The 19,233-nt window shown below is 37.9% G+C and overlaps 1 protein-coding gene across 2 annotated transcripts in view; it reads right to left on the bottom strand.

Moving 5' to 3' along the window:
• Positions 1-17,949, bottom strand: part of gli2a (GLI family zinc finger 2a) — a 65,673-nt gene extending 47,724 nt beyond the window's left edge. Inside the window, exons 1-2 of one of the 2 annotated variants that reach the window (XM_043249399.1) lie at positions 17,471-17,949; positions 4,991-5,112 (exon numbers count right to left, since the gene is read on the bottom strand). In XM_043249399.1, the coding sequence (XP_043105334.1) occupies positions 4,991-5,105 (115 nt within the window). In that variant the 5' untranslated portion in view covers positions 5,106-5,112; positions 17,471-17,949. The remainder of the gene's footprint in view (positions 1-4,990; positions 5,113-17,470) is intronic. The other variant, XM_043249401.1, reaches the window with a different exon arrangement.
• Positions 17,950-19,233: the final 1,284 nt, after the last annotated feature.

The raw sequence follows: 19,233 nt of genomic DNA, 5'->3' as shown, positions 1-19,233 counted from the left end.
AATACACCAGACATTTTTAACATCAAACTATCGAAAAGTAAAAAGACCAAAACCCATGTGACCGAATTCAAGCAAACTCAAAAAAGGGAAAAGTGCACTGGACTTCCTCTTTCCAGTCTCGTTCCGTATGTAGGGCACAACTTCTCTGACTTTTACTTTCTTTAATGAGTGTGGAAGGGAACGGAGCTACTTCTTCAACTTCTTGATCGGAATCTCATGTTTTTCAAGTAGACAAGTACGCTACAATCAAATGCCTGTGGACTCTCTGCAAAAAACAAAATCAAGACATCCCCCTGCTTTCACTTACCATATCTAATCTTTAAATCCCCTTTTGGGGCTGGTCAGTCCCCCATGTGAAATTTAAGATGAGGAGAGCAGGGGGATCTTGGAAAGCCATTTACTTAACTGTTTATAAAAGCCACATGAAGGAAACTTTGCACAAATCCCCTTAACCGCTGGTGAAAGCGCTTGTTTCCACACGGACCGAGCGAGCAGCGAGTACAAGAGCGCGACTGGAAGCGAACAAAATGGAAAGAAATAAAAGCAAACCATGCACCGACAGAAATAAAACAACCTCTTTGTTTTTGTTTTTTGCCAAGGTAGGATCGAGGTGCTTTTTGCTCATTTTGGTTACCGTTTGGGAAGCCGAAATGAAAGTATTTCCCACTCTGATATGATATCAATCTTCTGCAAAGAATGCAGTCTGTTCCAGATAGTGGGCGGTCATACATCTGACAGGAAGAAAAAATTAGACTCAGTCAATAGGCCTTCCTGTAAGCTGCCTGCATGACTTCTCGGGTGTCGGGCAATGGTGGGGTCAGTATTGACTGAGGTAGTTTCAAAACCAATACAAAGAGTAACTATTTGTTTCATGAACTAAAAGTGCAGGGTTTGCACTAGTTTAGTTTGTGGCGGCATTATGACACTGTCAGTGGTTGTGATGCATATATGATGACCAAACATCACTGTAACTGTAAAGCCGGCTGCACACTGGACAAAAAGTTCAAGGCGGCGGTCCAAAAAGGAGAATCGAATCACCATAGAGGCCACAGTTCACTCCAGGGATGAACAAAGGAGCATCAAAGTAATGACTTGAATTTCATCACACAAAGTGAATACAAGTCATATAAGCTAATTTTTACAGCTTTTGGAAAAAAGAACACTCACAAAAATTACTGTAAGACATTCCAAATCGGTAAATGTAAGACAAGAAAAAACCTACAACACCAAAAGAAATGTGGCCTGCTCATGCTATCCTGTTAGAGATCCTCTTTCTCTGAACCAGAAAACCCACTGCAGCGGAAGGGCCTCATTTAGAGAAACAGAAAGGCAAGGCGGAGAAAAAGAAAAAAAAAAAAGAATAAATCCCTTTCTCAGGAAGATTAGTGGCTGTCCCTTTAGAGTGGGCTGTGGATGGAGAAGCTTTTTAAGCCACATTTTTCTCTGCCAGTGGCTTGACCCCCGGTGCATTGCCTCTTTCCCCTGGGCTGCCCGCTGCACTGCTCTCTGCTCCTCCCACCCAGCCTCCCTACCCATTCTTCACCGTCTCTACGGAGACCTACTCAGGAGGGATAAAGAAATACCTCTTTTTCTCTGACATGGTGCTGGAGACCAATCTGGAACTGCTCTGTGTGATTTCACTAATGTAAAAAAGGTGATCCTGGGCTGGAAAAGGAACTAGAATGTCAGAGGGCAGGGGGCGGGATAACTTATTGAAAAGAAGATGTAGCACTGTTTGCACAAAAATATCAAACAGCACGACAGTTTTCATCATATGTAATAGGACACACCAAATCAGCGCATTTGAGTAATTTCTGAAGGATAATGTGACGCTGAAGACTGGAGTAACGGCTGCCGACAATTCAGCTTTGCCATCACAAGAAATAAGTTACGTTTAAATATGTTAAAATAGAAAAATGTTCATGATGTTAATGTTTTTGTTGTATTGTGATCAAATAAATGCAGCCAAGCGAACTGACTTGCGTCGGGATCATGTCAGGACAAATTAAACTTGAGAACTCTAGTTTAAAATTTGGCCTGGACCGGTTGGGAAAGAATGTGTTGTGGTTGGAGGAATTTCTTTGCAGATTTTTTTTTTTTTTTTTTTTTGAAACTCTGACACCTTTCCTCATTCCTGCTCTGTGTCATGTACCTACGTCGAGCACAAGTTGTTTCGAGGTGCCGAACAAAAGTTGGACCGTGCAGCTAATAAATCCTGCAGATCCCCTGTAACCGCTAAACTGACCTCAATAAAACAAATTCTGCACCATAAAAGTCTGAACAAAAGCTGTAAATAGACATTAAAGTGAGATTAAACAAAAGGTATCGAATAGCTCAGAAATGCTTTAAATAAGTTGAGCCTTGGAGATCCATTGCCATGCATGGTTCGGATACTTTAATTCTACTCAAACACACTTGAATCAGAGAACCCAAGTGTTCAGGTTCATTGGCAATTACAGGCAGGGTTTGAAATAAACCATGCAGAGAAGCAGATCCCTAGAGACAGGATGCAGTATGTGTGGGTAACTGTCCTAATGTTTTTACAGAACAACTTCCTTCATATATTGCATTTGTTGAACGAATTCATTGCTCTTCAGAGCTTAAGCGCTTGTTTCCGTCATTTTGTTTCTTATATTTTAAACTTTATGACTGGCTTTCTTCTGTTGAACACAAAAGCAGACTTTTTAGGGAATGTACTGCTCTTTTTTTTTTTAGTTCAATTACAATAAAAAAGGTTGACGGTAGCTTTTAGTATTCAAAAGTGACTCAAGAGCACTATTTAAGTTTTTTATCAAATATTGTGAACTATATTTCATGCCTTTTTCATTCAACATTGCATTTACGTTCTTAAAAATGGCCTGTTAAATGCTCATGAATGTACTGGATGCACATGAGAGTAAGCGAGTTGGAGAAACTCAAGAAACGGTAAAGTATGATTTGAATTATTCAGACGAGTTTTGTTCTGAATCAATGATTCATTGAAAAGGTCAAAATAATAAAAATCATTTATCCAAGAATTAGGCATGAACAAGTTAGGTCATATCCTGATTTTCAGTGAACAGTAAACTTAAATTTTCTTTTGTGTGGACCATTTAAATTATAATATTTAAAGCCTGAAAGCTTCATTGTAATCTATTCACGTAAAGAAAACAACCAGAACAGTCTCTCATTTTTAGTTTGTTTATGTTTCAGGAAAGAAAGAAAGTCAGAGGTTAGAAATTACATGACTGAATGTCTTTTTTTTTTGTGAATCGTTCCTTTTTTATCCTTAATTAAAAATCATATTAACTGTAATACGAAAAAAAAAAAAAAAAAAAAAAAAAAGATATTAAAACTACTGGTAACAAACATCCAATTGATATTACTGCACAATGCATGCATATATAAAATGATGTATGCAAAATTAATGCACATGTTTGTTGATTTATTCATGTTATATGGGTATGATGCAACACAGAATTGCAGTGTCAACAATAATCGGAATGCGTTATGAAAAGGACGATCATAATATGAAAGAAGACAAAAAAAATCATTATCTTTATTTTCGCTGCCAGGCCAGCAAACTCTATTGGTGTCACCCAACACTATTAAAGTATGTCATACAATTACCATCTCAGCATAGACCCTGGCGGCCGAAAACCATGATGCTAACAAGCTCAGACAGCCATGATTAGTAATACATAACTTCTGGTCTCCAGTGGAGAGAACAAGGTCCTTCACTATCATTGAGGTTTGCATTCAAAAGCCTTAGCCAAAAACTAATAAACAACAAAACAGAAGATAAGAGACTGTTCCTCATATTTGCTGTTATTATAATTTTCAAGTTTCCAAATATGCAAATGACCTCTTTTAAAATTTCAATCTATGCCATAACATCAGAATCAAGACAAAATATAACACCCTTAAAAAAACTGGGCACACCGATGCCCTATTTCTCCTTTTGTCTTAAACAATTTATGATCATTGCTTTCTTATGGCAGGCCACCAAACCCCTCATTAAACAGTAAGATGCCATAATATGAGCAGGTCATTAGCATTTCAAAGGTCTTTCACCATCTTCATGTTTGTCAGATGGACAGCGCAGTCCACTGCTCTCCCTGAAGCTTTAAGAAATTTATAACATTTATACTCTGGAGGTAAGAACAAGGTCTTTCAACCTAGTTAGAGAAGGGTTTTCATCACACATTCACTGACATCTTTTAAACATGTACAGCCTCTCGTCCATTCTCTTCACTCCATCCTTCGCATCTTTTAGTCAACAAGTGATACATAAGCAAACCGGTCCAATATGAAATACATTTAAATGTACGTATCTCATACGATGTACGAACACGCTTTTGTAAAACAGCATAAACTAGGTTTATTAAAAATGAAAACTCCGTCATTAATTACCCGCCCTCACATCATTTAAAATCTGTAAGACCCTTGAACTACAACATTCAAGGGGATGAGGATGAGTAATTAATGATGATATTTTCATTTTTGTGTGAACTAACGCTTTAATTATAAGTGAACTTATTTTTTTAATTTTAAAAAAATGACTTTTAATTGTAATTTTAAATATAAAACAAATAAAACAATTTAAACTATAAGGTGTATCAGACTGAATAATAATAACGGTTTCTAAAACAGTGTAGCTATCGTAAATATCAAAAGATTTATGCATTAAATCAAAATGACAAAATGTTCAGGTTGAAACACCAAAATTAAACCTAAACAGATTGAATGTATAATGATCAATGCACAAAACTAAAATTAAGACGAAAACAGAAAACGTCAAATAAAAATAGCATGGAGTTTGCAGCTCTATGCTGAAGTTTCAGCATCTACCACCAGGGGATGAATGACTTAAACAGAAAAAGCGCGCCACAAACATGTCGCAAATCACACTACAAATTATCTTTACGAAATCAATGGAATGGGTAATAAAGTAAGTTAAAGGTACATTGCCTTGTTTTCTTGAACTAATGTAATTTTGAAATGACCGTACCTCGGGATGCTGTGGTCGGTGAGGGCTTTTTGGGAAGGTCTGTGAAACTACTGCCATCCAGGCCTGCCCCCTTGCATTCCTTCTTTTCTGTGCTGGTAGGACTCGTGGTCTCCATGATGAGCCTGAGAGACACAAAACAATTTTTAGCTTTATCCACGTCAGTCGCACAAACGGATAAAACATGCAGCCGATGAGAGAGGTCACAACTTGACAATCCGATATCATGACTTCCCTCCAATCTCCTAAAAACGCATAAGATCTTCAAAAGGCAATCGGACGGTGTGACAGAGATGTTTCCACTACATAAACTATAATTCTAAAGAAAAATCCATCACTTCCCTCTGCCCCGTCTCATGACTTGTCTGTTTATTTTGAGAGCTTAGAGGATCCGTTGTAGAAATGCCATGTTACCAGAAGAGACAAAGCAGAGAGCGTGCGGAGAACCTCCTCTATGGCAGCTCTGTCAGAGCGCTCAAGTGCCTGTGCTGAAGGCAGATGACTTGGCAGCACGCCGCTTGTTTAACTTTGTGTAACCTACAAGATTATCCTTGGTTCAGAGCAAACAGCGAGCGGTTTAGGATTGAAAAGAGGTCCAAACTGAGGCCATTCAGTCTCAGATTGTGACTGCCCGTGTTGTTTGTTCTTCAGAAAATGACCAAGTACGTTTGATGCGCTTTGCAAAGCGGTATTAAGCAAAACTAAAAAAGGCAACAATCATTTTCACATCAACGCTCGTTAGGGAAGTTGAAAAGATCAAAGAGCTGGCTGATTAATCAAATTATGATTCAGACTTACAGTATGAAAACAAGATAATCAAGATTAAAGATTAATGTGCAGCATTCTGTTTTGCATATGCCCTCAAATTGTTGTTGTAGCTTGTGGAAGTACCCTACTGTTGATCTTATTCAAATTCATCTTACTCATATTTATATAGTTATGCAATATATTATATTATATTTACTCAGTTTATTTAATTTTTACATTTACTTTTTTGGGGTACTTTTTAATAGAATGGTCAGGGAAAGTTTTTTTGTTGCCCCCAAAAGTCAACAAGTATGTTATTAAAAAAAATAGTCCTGATCTCAATATTGACAAATAAATATCACATTCTTGCCATAAAATAGCCAGCTGTTTAGAAATTAAGTCAAAATGAGAAAATTGTGAGATAAAATGTAAAATGAAACAGATAAAGAACTCACACTGAACCTTCTGAAAAAAACAAAAACACACCTACATTATTTATACCACAAGCACCGATTAAGGAAAATAACTAGCATATTAGTGTGCTGCGAAAGGAAAATTATGCATGCAAACTAAATGATGCTTTACTTTTAACCTTTTGAATGTTGTTTCTACGTGAAAATATACAAAAAAAGGAACATTTTCTTATGTTCAGCATCCTGTAAGAGTACCTGTGGCCACATTCATCAACCTTTTCTTGTGCCAGTCAAACATCCCTTTGCCAAGGTAAGCCGATTAGAGGTGGACTGTTGGAGTTGGCCAGCATCTGTCTCGGTGCTTGTTAGCCAAGAGGGTACGTTTGCCATCCTGTCTCACTGACACCTCTTCATACTTTCCTTTGGAGATCTAACTAAACATTGTAGATGTCAAAGGATTCGTTTATACATTAATAATGAGGCCTCCTAATGTTGCTTGTGAAGTCAGTGTTGTCATCAAATGTACATAAGCCAATTATAACAACTGGGACGTTTCTATATGTCTCTTATGGAAACCACCTTCCAGGATTTAAGGTTTTTCTTGTTCCATATCATTAGCACGATTGTTAAAAGAGAATGTTAAATGAACTGAATCACTTTTGATGACATTAGTCAAACACAAACATGCTATTACTGGCACCGGTCAACTTCATTTGCCAGTAACACCTATTACTGCGGCCAAATCTGCCTTGGAATCAACGCACAGTAACAATGACTCATAAATACCTGTCAAAGATGATAATTAATTATTTCAATGACATGCATTTATTGTTACTGATATCTAGAGTGTGAAGAGTATAAAAAGTGAATTTTTATGTCTTTTAAAGAACTTGTATTTGTTCACCAATGCAGCTTTTATTTAATAAAAAATATATATATTTATTTTTTATATATAAATATATATATTTATTTTTATATATATATATATATATATATATATATATATATATATATATATATATATATATATATATATATATATATATATATATATATAATAAAAACAGTAAAAATTAAGCGTTAAATTATTTTTATTTTATTTACAATTTTATTTACAAACAATATTGTATATTTATATTTATTTACAATATTGTACAAATTACAAACAGTTCTAAAATGTTCTAAAAATGTACTAAATCTATTTTAAAATATAATTTCTCAAAACTGTGCTGCTAAATATTTTTCTTTTATACCATAATATTTTTTTTCAGGATTCTACACAAAAGAATAAAGCGACTTAAAAAAGTAGACAAAACACATACATATATATGCCATGTTACAAATAAATGCATACATAATTTATTTTATATTTAATTTAAAAACAATAAACCAATACATAAAAATAAAATCTATTCAACTTTTACTAAATTGTGTACTTTTAAATGGCTCTAAAGCTAACCAACCCAAAATGGGCAAAATTCTACCAATTGACTTGAATACCCAAGTCCCCCTTATTACTCTTTTCTCGGCAAGGTCTGTGTAAGCCAAACTCTGACCCTTTGACAAGAAGATCTGACAGTACAGGTGTGCGTAACCGAGTGGACAGGTGGCGGCGAGGGTGAAAAACGACAAGAAAGCTACTCTGTTCTTCTGCGTGGCTGCTTTGACAAATGCAGCGTGTGAAAAGGATCAGAATCTCAGGTCCGCATGACAGAGGGGTGTGAGACCATGCAGGCTTGTGGGCTAATCCTCCACAGCCGCCCCCTACAGCATTACCCCACCTACTGCTGAGACTGAAAGTTCAGTCGTGACCGTTCACAAAATCCCCTCTTTGAACACTCCTGCTCAAGGATCGAGCGTGTAGACCACCTTAACAAATTCCCCCGTCACAGATAATGATTAGAGTCGAACAATTCCGCAAAAGCATGCTGTAAGGGAAGAGCCGAAGGAGGACATTTGATTTACTTTATACTCGTTGTAAATTTGATTTCCTTCCAGCCAACAGTTTGACAAAGGCGGGTGAAGTCAAGCAATAAAGCTGGACACAATCCACTTTATCTTCACGCAACTTTCCCTCCATTTTGAGGAATGCAATTACACCGACTACTTAACACCAGCAATTATGTGGACTCCCGAAGTGTCAAAAGTGTTTTTCTTCCAGGAAGCTCCATGAACTTTTCTTCATTTTTTCCCCTGAATACATGACAGGCAGCTTTGACTGCTTCTTTCAGTGCCTGTAATCAGTCTGAAAGGAAGCAACAGGTGTGAAAAAAAAGACCATCCACCCCACAGGACTGGGAGGGTGAAAAAAAGGACAGGTCGACAAAAACCAGAGATAATGAGAGAGAAAACCCCGTGGCCCTTCTGAACAATCAAATGCGGGCTGAAGAAACACCATGTACCGTCTCATGCAGCCGAACGTTTTCTATCAATAAGTGATGAGTGCAATTCTAGAAGCGCGTGCTTCTGTTCAACGCTCCGACGGCATCATAAACTCTCAGCAGAAAAACAAACCACGAGATACATAAATAAACGGCTAAATTAACAAATAAACGCTTTCTGTGTGCTAATGACACGAGCATGTTTGGTTTGGAGCCTCATTCCTTTTCAACTCTGTTAAGGCTTGCCTTAACATAACACGATGGAATGCAAACTTCCTCTTATGTGAAGATCTCTCTAGTCGTCTTTGGCACCTTATCTTTTGCGTTAAACCATGCCGAGGACGTAAATCACCTCCGGGAGGGGGGGAGGTCATAAACGCAAGTGTGAATCGTATTCTCATTTTTAAGTGATTAGACCGGATTGTTTCTGTGTTTAGTGTCTGTTTGCATGTGGAAAGTGTCATTTTGTTACCCTAACCCTAACACGGACACCATTGCAAAGCGCATTTAACGTCATGAGGTCAACAGGGTCAGGCAAGCGACTTTAAAATGTTTATCGATAATAAATTACCAATTGCTTTCTCTATATTATAACGGTATAACTTTGCTGATTACTCCCACTGAGCTATAATTATATCACTCATTACCTCACTTTTAAGTGACGAGTTTGACACCTCTCCATTACGGTACGTCATATTTAAATGTATTGTTTTAAAAGAAATGAATGTTTGTGCTCAGCAAGGATCTGTTATATCAATCAAAGCTGACTTTTCTAATATTACAAATTATTTACATTTCAAATGACGCTCTACAAATATATTCGTTTCCACAAACCTATCAAGCAGCACAGCTGTTTTTTTTTGTTAAGTTTATTTTTTTACATTTATAAGAAATGTTGATTGTTTTATAACATTAATCATTTGTGAAAATACATTAAAATGGTATAAAAACAAAAGTTACATTACAACAATAACTGTGCGTTTATGACTGGTAGATAGTAATATTTAGCAGTAAAAATGGCTAATTTATGACCTTTTTATTGACAAAGGTTATCACATAATGCATGGAAAATTGAATTTTCACCTACAGTCAGTCTTTTAAAGTTAAAGTTATATTTTATGCAATTCTAAAACACCCAATAAAGCCTTACCATTGAAGCATGACACTATTTTCTAAACAAAACGTGCTTCCGTTCTTGTTCTCCACAATGCCAAGAAAATTATTTTCACACACTCCATCTTCATTTTTTTGATGTTTACTGTTCATAATTACCAACCCACAAAAAAAAAAAAAAAAAAAAAAAAAAAAAAAAAAAAAAAAAAAAAAATCACTTGTTGTTCCTGGAATGATAAAAACAAAAGTGCGCGTGCTAAACGACCCAATCAGAATCTCTGACAACTGACCTTCATAACCACCACGAATAACACTGGACACGAAGGTCAGCAGTTTCAGAGCGAAGCACTAGAACCGCAACATCCTCCTCCGAACGTTGATGAGACCTGATGAGCTGGCATGCAGATATACCCCGCTGACCGGCAAGGAGAACGTCTGAGAAGACCAAAGGATGACCTTACCCATCCCCCCAACCCCCAAACCCCTGCATATATGCAATATCCTGTGGTTGATCTCTTTGTCCTCCTAAAAATCTGAAACAGATGTTGACTTTACAACCAAGTCTATCGTTTAAGAAAGCGTCTCAGCGAGGGTCGAAGCGAAGCTCGGTTGAGTGTGCCGAGAATGTAGTTGTATATGTTTGTGCACCTAATTAAATCGTTATGAGAGCTGTGTTTATACTACAAGTGTTTATAAATAAGGTGAGGCTTACTGAGAGGATACTTTAACGGAGTGTGGTGCAGCTGTTGCGTGTCACATCACAGATCTCAGGAAAGAATTTGCTCTCTCTGCACACCATTTGCTCGGGTCACTAAACCAAATGGGTAGTTAGCGCTCTCTCGCTACAGGCCCAGCTGTCATCCCTCCGTCTGTCCTCCCAGAAAGAAACAGACACAAATGTTAATTATACGCTTGTGAAGGCAATTATAGTTGCGGTGTAATGTAGTTTCAACGTAATTAGCAGCTAACTTACTGAATGGGACGCATTTTATTGTACAGTTTAGCCCGGCAGCTTGAGGGTGTTCTGTATCATTATGGCTAAATATCATTTGGGCTAAGGAAACATTGTGAATGCAAACCGCACAACCGGCACATGGCCGTTTTTGTGATCGCGCATGTTTTTAAACAGCCAATGTATCGTAACGGTTGTTACAGTTTTGATTTGTTAACTATGCAACGACTTCGAATAAACAAAAGCGAACACAATCCTAAAGAAAGTCCTACATTTATTTTTGTATTACTTCTGTGTTCGTTTGAAAGTTCATTTTTAACCTTTAATTCTTCTTAAACGGTTATGAAAATCTTTTTTTATTAACCCCCATGTCATTCATTTAAAAAAGCCTCCCTGTTTTAATCCAAAATATCTTAAATTGTGTTGTGAAGATGAACTAAGCTTTTACGGGTTTGGAATGACATGAAGGTAAGTGATTAAAGACAATATTTTAATTTCCAGGTGAACTCTAGCTCACTTTTACTTACTTTTTTTATTTATTTTTAAATTATTTATACATTATTATTTACACATTGATTTATAAATCAATGTGTCATTGATTAATAAATAAATAAATAAATATATATATATATGCTATTATAAATTAACTCAAATTATTGTTTAATTTAGTAATAGTAATCAAATAAAAAAAGCAAGTAATAGTTAATTAGTCGAATTGTGGATTGTTTCTGGTTGCAGTGATATAGATTCATCAGGATTGAATTTATCGGCGATTTAAATGGATTCCAATCTGAATTTCGAGCTAGAACTATCCAGTTTATTATTTCACAGTTTGGTTTATGAGCTACATGTACATTCCGATGTTGAAAATACCAGTCCATCAGTCTCCTATATAAAGTCGTCCCTGATCCCTGAGGTCCACGCATCTCCTCAGTTCAAAGTACGAGGCTTCTCTGTTATCTTGGTCTCTCTGATGATTTCTTCATGGTGTGCCTATGTGAGCCTATTTTACAGCTTTTTTTGTTGTTGTTGTCTGTTTTGCAAGTCAGTGGTCCGTCAGCTGCTCAGGGATCCGGAGGGTGGAGACACGCTGGTATCTGTAACGTGTGATGGTGTTAGTGTGGACTCCTAACTTCACCAGCTGCTTTACACCCTGACACTTTGTCCATCTGTGAGTTGACTGTGATAACCTACCGGCCAATTAGAAACCTTCAGTTTACTGTCGGCACTATTGTGAATATCAGTTTGAAATATCAGGCAAAAATAAAGCTGCTGTCATTATCTACTCACCCTCATGTTGCCCCAAACCTTTTTTCTTATAAATCATTATGCTTAACAACAACAGGGTAGTGACCAGGAGCTGTCAAGCTCAAAAGAGGTCCAAACAAAGGTTTTCTGAAGCCATACAATATAGCAAGGATGACGAAATTGTGTAGGCCACATGTAAGTTTGCATCACTCTGGTTCCCTTCAAAAAAAAAGCCCATTGGCTTTTGGACTGATACAGAAAATAGACTCCGTGACCAACAAAAGTGTATGATTCTTTCCCATTTTGATCATCAACGTCACCTTCGCAAACGAACACAACTTTTCGAAATTTTGAAGCCTAAACAAAATCGCCAAACGTATCGTACGAACAAATTTCACCACAGTTGAATGATTTCAATGCTACCACCACTAAGCTTCTGACAAATCTTATAATCTTTATCAAAAATCTACAACCTGGAAAGTCTGAGTGGGAATAGGCTTAAAAAAAAATATCCCAGACAATCTCTGTAATCCCATTTAGCCACTTGTTAGCTGTGGCCATTTTCAAGGTTCAAAAATGCTTAAGAAAAATCATTACCGATGTGTTTTATGTCGCTGAGGTTATGTTAACCACAGACCTTATTTCAGCCATTTAACCAATACGCATATTTGACAAATCGCTCGTTTCCAGCTTCTAGGATTCACTGCTTCGGCACTATTATTGCATTATTATTTTTAGTACACAACAGACCGAAACTCAGCTATGCACGAAGCATTTTTCCCATCGCTTTCCATGAATGTTTCTAATCTTCAAGACGCTCACTGTTTTAAAGATCCCAGCGTGGGGAGTCATATATTTAAGCTACACCGGGAATTGCGAGATGATGACAGGGACACACATGATCCTTATCCAGCACAGCGTAGTAAGAGAATTCCACAGCGAGAGCGGCGCAGCCTGGCCGAGGGCCAGCGCGGCGTTCAGGGAGAGGCCACGAGCGGGAGTGGACATGTGTGTCGGGGGAACAGAGCGGGCTGATTGCTAAAGATTACCACATGGCTTCTCCTTGCTCAACACATCCAGCTCGTCTTCCAGTCTGTTGGAAAGGAGTCTGTGGCCTGGCAGGGATTCAGCGCTCCTCTTTGGATCTCCCTGCTCATCCTATGGAACGCAATGAGACTGATCTATCTGCCCACTCCATTCCTGGCAAGTCTGGTCAGGAGCTGGGAGGCCGCCTGATAAATCACAACTCCCTTGCATCGACTTCTCCGTTTCCAATAACTCCGGAAACAGAAGACTACCTCGGCGAACCGCCGGTGGCCTCCGCGCAATTCGGTCTCGGTTTCTGCATCCGATTAGCTCTGACAACAAACACTTGGAACAGTGTGCTATTGTTTGAGCCCGCGACAGTGAGAGGGTAAACTGCGACTGTGAAGATGATACAATAACTGTAATAACGATACAGGCAGCCGCTGTGAAGAGGTTCCCATAATGGAGAACTGGATAGCCCGTCAGCAGCCCTTCAGGAATTAATTAACTAGCACATCAAAGCTAACCCTCAGAGGCCACAGTGTCACACGGTACTTTGATTTAGCGCTGGCTGTTGACTTGATAGTAAGCTGCACATAAGGCCTGGCCTAACACACAGGTTTATATTCTGTCCTCCCTCGTTGAGAAGGATATCAAGTAAAACTTCTACTAACTCGGTGCCTCGCAAACTTTTCAGGATAAGAACCACCTTTGATCAAGAAAAAAAAAAAAGCATTCAAGACAGTGATGGGATTTGTAAAGAATTCATCGATTCCTGTTCCGGGTTTTTTTTTATTCATATTAACAATTCCGGTTCCTTAACAGCTTCATCAATGATTCTTTTAGTAGCTTCGAGAAGCATTCTGAAAAAAAAAAAAAAAAAAAAAGACGTGTCATTCCACCGATAAACAGTGAGTTTTAAATGAAACTTTTAAATTGAGTTGTCTCAGAATTTTTAGAGACAGCACAAATAATCATTTAATAATTGGCCTGAATATTTAATAGCAACACCAAACAAATGCAAAAAAAAAAAAAAAGCAAAAGCTCAGATTGAATTGAACTGAAAAAATGCTAAATGTGCATCATAAATGACACATCGTCAGTAAGCAGTGTGTGTCTGATTCACTAAAAAGAATGGACTCATTAATGGAGTCATTAATTCCTGGGAATCAGTCTTCACTAACTGTACTTTATGTTTCTAATTCACTAACACAGGCTAATTAGAGTCATCTGACTGGGAATCAATCTGTTTATACAATTTACTAAGAAGTATTGATTCAGAGTGACTAGCTTGAGAATCGGGCTCCACTAGATGTGCTACATGTTTTTGGTTCACTAACAAGAACCAAATCATTAGAGAACTGTAACCCGTTTAACAATTATAACGTGTATTTGTATTATGTAGACTTTCTCGTGCAAGAATATCAATGCGATGCGTGAACTTTGTTTGCTCCCAACATTTTACACAGATCGTACATTAGAAGTAACAATGAAAAAAAACTGAAATAAGCCGAAGTGAAAAAGTACTATATTGAGTCGTGGGAAACTCCTAGCAGTTTGAGAACCACTGAACTCATTCTGACCGTTATCTACATATAATTCCCAGTACCGCAGCTTGTTTTCATGTTCTATGGATATTCCAGCGTGCTCAGCTGTCACTACACCTCATCTAAAATTCAAATGCAGACATGTAATTTTGGTTGAGCTCGATGTTTATTCATGGTCAGCTAATAAAATAAATTTAGGCCCGCCCTCCGCGTACTGTGCCTAGAGGTTTGCATGAATCACAGGTGGACGTGCGGTTTGGGAAACGTTAGCCGTTCACTGTGTATAGAGTCACAGCTACGGCAGGTCAAATATAACTTAATGTAAACAGTATACATTTCAACTGTTCATTTTCCAGCTGTTCTTTAAACGGTGGCCTGCCAGCCCACAGCACAAAGGAAATTAAAGAGTGCGCGGACGAGAGCGAAAAAAAAAAATGCAAAGGAGAAGGTTTACAGCTTAACAGGCCTCAGAGGAAGGTGAACGGCATTCTTGCCCATGTAATTTCTTCACCCGCGCACATGAGCACGCATTACACCAACAACTTTTCTCCGAATCCACTGGGATCTGGAATTCATATAAAATGCATTGCTGCATTATTAAAAATAACACATATGGTGAGTCTCCAGCATGTGTAAAAGATCAACCAGTCCCTCAAAATGAAAACTTGCTATTTCTTCTAAAGGCGCTAGGACTCTTTGTAATGGGCCTTGTTTCCTTCAAACTTGGCAAAAGTTGCCAGTGACTAATGAGGTCAATCAATCAAACGGTGGCCTTTCGCTGATTTGCCATATGCTATTTAATGGCTTAGTAAAGTCTACTATATAAGAGTGTGTGTGGTTTCATGGGTTTCTTTTAATAAAAACGCTACAGACTTAACAATGCCCCGATAGTTGCATTAGAGAACGAGGGAGGAAAAAAAAAAAAACTGTGAAGGACCCCATCCACACTCATAAACCGGATGTGATGTGATCCTAATTAACCCCAGACACTTGTGAGAGAATGAGGCGGATGTCTGGAGGGGTGTCCGGCATCAGCTACTAAAATACAGGGATTGTCCCGTGTCCTACGGGCCAAAGCCAAGGAGATGGGTTTCAAAGAACAGCCTTTGAGAGGGCAAATGAATGTAAGCAGCTACCACTTCTCACATCTCTGTTTTCTCACCACACTGCCCTCATCTTCAATTCAGAACGACACAAGAAACACGGCACACAAACTTGAAACGCAGCTGTCTTTCACAGCACTTTTAACGGCCATTAAAGTCTCATCAATTCACTTTGTGGCACAAGTGTACTTCAGGCACTCTTGCCTGACGAGAAAGAGATTCAAGGTCTTGCCTGAGACGGTGTTGACCGAGATATAAAGTCTAGGTCTAGTTCAGCTCTTTGAGATTCCTTTTTCACTTGAGAATTCATTCATTTAGCTTGCTGAGGATGCACAATGAAATAAAAGCATTTGTGTTCCACGAACATGACAATGATTAAAGATAAAAAAAAAAAAAAACTAAACAAAAGAAGACATTTAAAGAAATTTCATTGATGTTTTCTATCCTAAAAGCAGAGGTATTTCTAAAACTTCTTCCTTCAATGTCACCCACATTGTCTCGTCTCGTCCTTGGCCGGTGCATGTGCAATGTCATTCAAGGACCCCCTTTATGAGCATTTGTTAAAATCTCCCGCGGAATTCCAAGGCTGAACGGCCCTGATTTAGGCAGCAGGACAAGAGGGAAATGTGTGAAAATGTGCAGAGCTGCAAGGAAGGGAAGATGAAAGTGACACGGTCGACCCATGTTTCAGAAGCTGATGACCGTAGCCCAAACCAGGCTGAATAATCTGAATGCACCATCATTTTTTTTTCTCTTTTTGAATCCTTTCACTCGCTTTGCCTCTGACTGCTGGCGCTTCTCATTCTACACAATGGGAAATTCACTAAGACCTTTTATTCTTATGCTAATGCTCTCAACTGGGCATCACATTAAATTTAACACATGCACACACTTTTCTGTTTTTCAAGAAAACAAGGCACGCTCTTGCCGCACTTTTTTGCCGATCCTTTAAACACACAAAGTGAAATTTAGATAATACTGAATTCTTTTCGACATTTGTTGAAAGTTAGTGGTAGCTAGTTAGGCTGCCTGACAACAGAAAACCAAAGTAAAGCCAAAGAAATGCAGTGCTTGTAAATTATAGACATAAATCATATACTTAAAAAAAATATTCTTTGTGAACTTTCAAACAGCGTACTGCAGCGTGATTGCCAACGACTCTTTTGAACCGGTTCGTTTGAAGTGAATCAAAGTCATAGTCTGATCATCTTGAACGAATAACTCATGATTTAAAAACAAACAACGCGAAAGGTGATGTTTGATTCCCAACTAATGATTGTTACGAGCTTATAAATCAGTCGGTTAGGCTTTTCAATCTGAACCACTTTCTAGACATCACTTTTGTCGTGTTTGGACTCGAAATAAGTCCGTTTTTAGGCTACTGATATACTGTTACGTTGTAGCCTATTTAAGGCTAAGGAATCTGAGAAGTTACAAAGCGCCAACGTGAAGTTATAAACATTGCATTTAGTTGTAGTTAAATGTTATAATTATGGCGATTTGGATCGCAGTCTGTTTGTGATTTTTCATACCCAGATCTCAGATCATCTAGTCATTTGTTGGCAGATTGCTGAGGATGGTAAACGCAGTAGCCTAAGTTTCCATTTCTTCATTGAAGAACTAAACGAATCTTTAAGAACCGTTTAGAAGAATCCGAATCGCAAACGGAATCGCCAAATTCTTTACGATTCCCATCCCTACCTGGGACACTTGACAAAAGTTTGAGATCGCTCAAGTCACTCAGCTAACTAGTTATGAAAAATAAACATCCGAATACTTTTCTCGTCAGCATGGCTAGCCCGTATCGTATCTCAATGACACGATACGGCATGATGTCGCGACGTTTGAAACAATCGAGGGATAAAAACGAAACGCAAACCCCGTTCCCGCGAAAGCTGCACGCACGCGTCGTTTGCTAATTTAAGATGAAATCACAACGAATTACATATTTACCTGTTTCGGAGCTGTAAAGTTCGTCAGTCGCTCAGTTGTCCAGCGTGCATCCGAAAAACAACGCAACTGGAGTTAAAACAAAAACGCTAAAAGTGCCTTGGATTCTGTCACGAAACTCCATCGGCGAATAATTTCGTCGTGCAGAAGCGAACGTTTAAGGAAAACTACATCGTTCGCGGGCGACGAGGCGCTACAGTTGCATCTCGAAAACTTTGACGATCCATCACACACGCGACTTCAAAAGACCGTAGTTACTCGAACATTAAAAAGTAATTTAGCCGTCAACACGGCAGAAATTTACCCCAAGCAAGTTTGTTGAATCGTCAGATGTGATGTGCGGTGGGAGATCTGTTGGCGTGATTTGTTTTCAATCCGAGCTGCCCTCCTCTATCTCCACTTCTCCCCCCAGTTCTTTGAGTTTTGGGCCACTCTCTTCACCAGATGGGCCGGGTTACATCAAACCAAAGGTAGTGGAAGCTTAAAGAGGAGTTTGCTTTCAAGCTTCACTGGAGATTTGCAAAACCTTTGCATAAGAATATTTTATATGGTTCTGAGTGACTCTCTGAGCAGTTTAAAGTTTGTTTCTTCATCTTTTTTTTTTTAATCTAGACAACTTTATAGGCCATTCATATAGCCTACCTGACGTGTAACATTATCCCAACATTTTTTCCCTGCCTGTTTTACTTTTCCACTCTTTTTCATCTCCACCATTTTTGTGAAAATGCAATGAACTGTACACTGACTGATTTCTTTTATAATACTAATACTACTAATAATAAAACAATTTAAGCAGCAGTTGAATTGCTTACATTTTTTAGATTGCGCGCGTGTGCATTTATTTCAATTTATAAATGTTAACGTATATGGATTGATCGTAAGCATTTATCTTCGCTTGTGTAAAAAAAAAAGGAAACTAAAAATGTTAGTTTTCTTGCGGCTGATGCACTCCACAGACAGCATAAAACTATCATAACCAGTGATTCCAGATGAAAAACAAAAAAACTCTTAAAAACCAACCTAAACTAGTTTGTTGGTCTTAGCTGGTTCGGGACGACCTCTAAACTACGCTGACCTCAGGGTGTTTATCTAGCAGGTCAGATGGTTTCCAACCACTATAAAACCCATCAGTCCTTTTGAAGGTTTTTTTTGTTTGTTTGTTTGTTTTATTTTAGCAATAATGTATTTTAACAAACGTTTTAACGCATTACAACGACACCTACTGGAGAAGTGGAGAAGGTGTGCATGTTGGATTGGTTAAGTTGCTGTTAAGGGTTTTTCCTTGCAGAAATAAAAACAAATATATAATTACTAAAATTAATAAATAGTAAAAATTAGGTTAAACTCTTGCTGAGTAGATGACATGCACCGAAAGTAAAGGAATAATAAAAAAAGGAAAGCTAAACCAAATTATTTGTTTCACACTTACGAAATACATACTGAGGGCAAATTATTTTATATGTTGTTTTTTTTTTTTTTTTTTTTTAAGTATATGACATACCACTAAAAGACATTGAATCAGACATTTGTTTGGAGGCTATGCTGAACGGGCAGACGGAAGTGCAGCTTTGAATATATATAATTATGTATATAATTATTATTATTTTATATCTTTTTTTTGATTCCTTAACTCATGTAAAAAGAAACAGGTATCTTGAATTACATCTAAAGTTTCCATGACAGGTCTTAAAACTTATCGAGGCTTGCCAAAACGCCTTCTGAAATGCAGGCTGGCTTTTGCAAAGTTTCATCTCTAAAGGGTATCC

This window comes from Puntigrus tetrazona, chromosome 9 (assembly GCF_018831695.1).
Source record: "Puntigrus tetrazona isolate hp1 chromosome 9, ASM1883169v1, whole genome shotgun sequence".
NCBI classification, from domain to species: Eukaryota; Metazoa; Chordata; class Actinopteri; order Cypriniformes; family Cyprinidae; genus Puntigrus; species Puntigrus tetrazona.
Note: the sequence above shows the minus strand (reverse complement) of the source record. Positions and strands in the feature narration are given on the sequence as shown.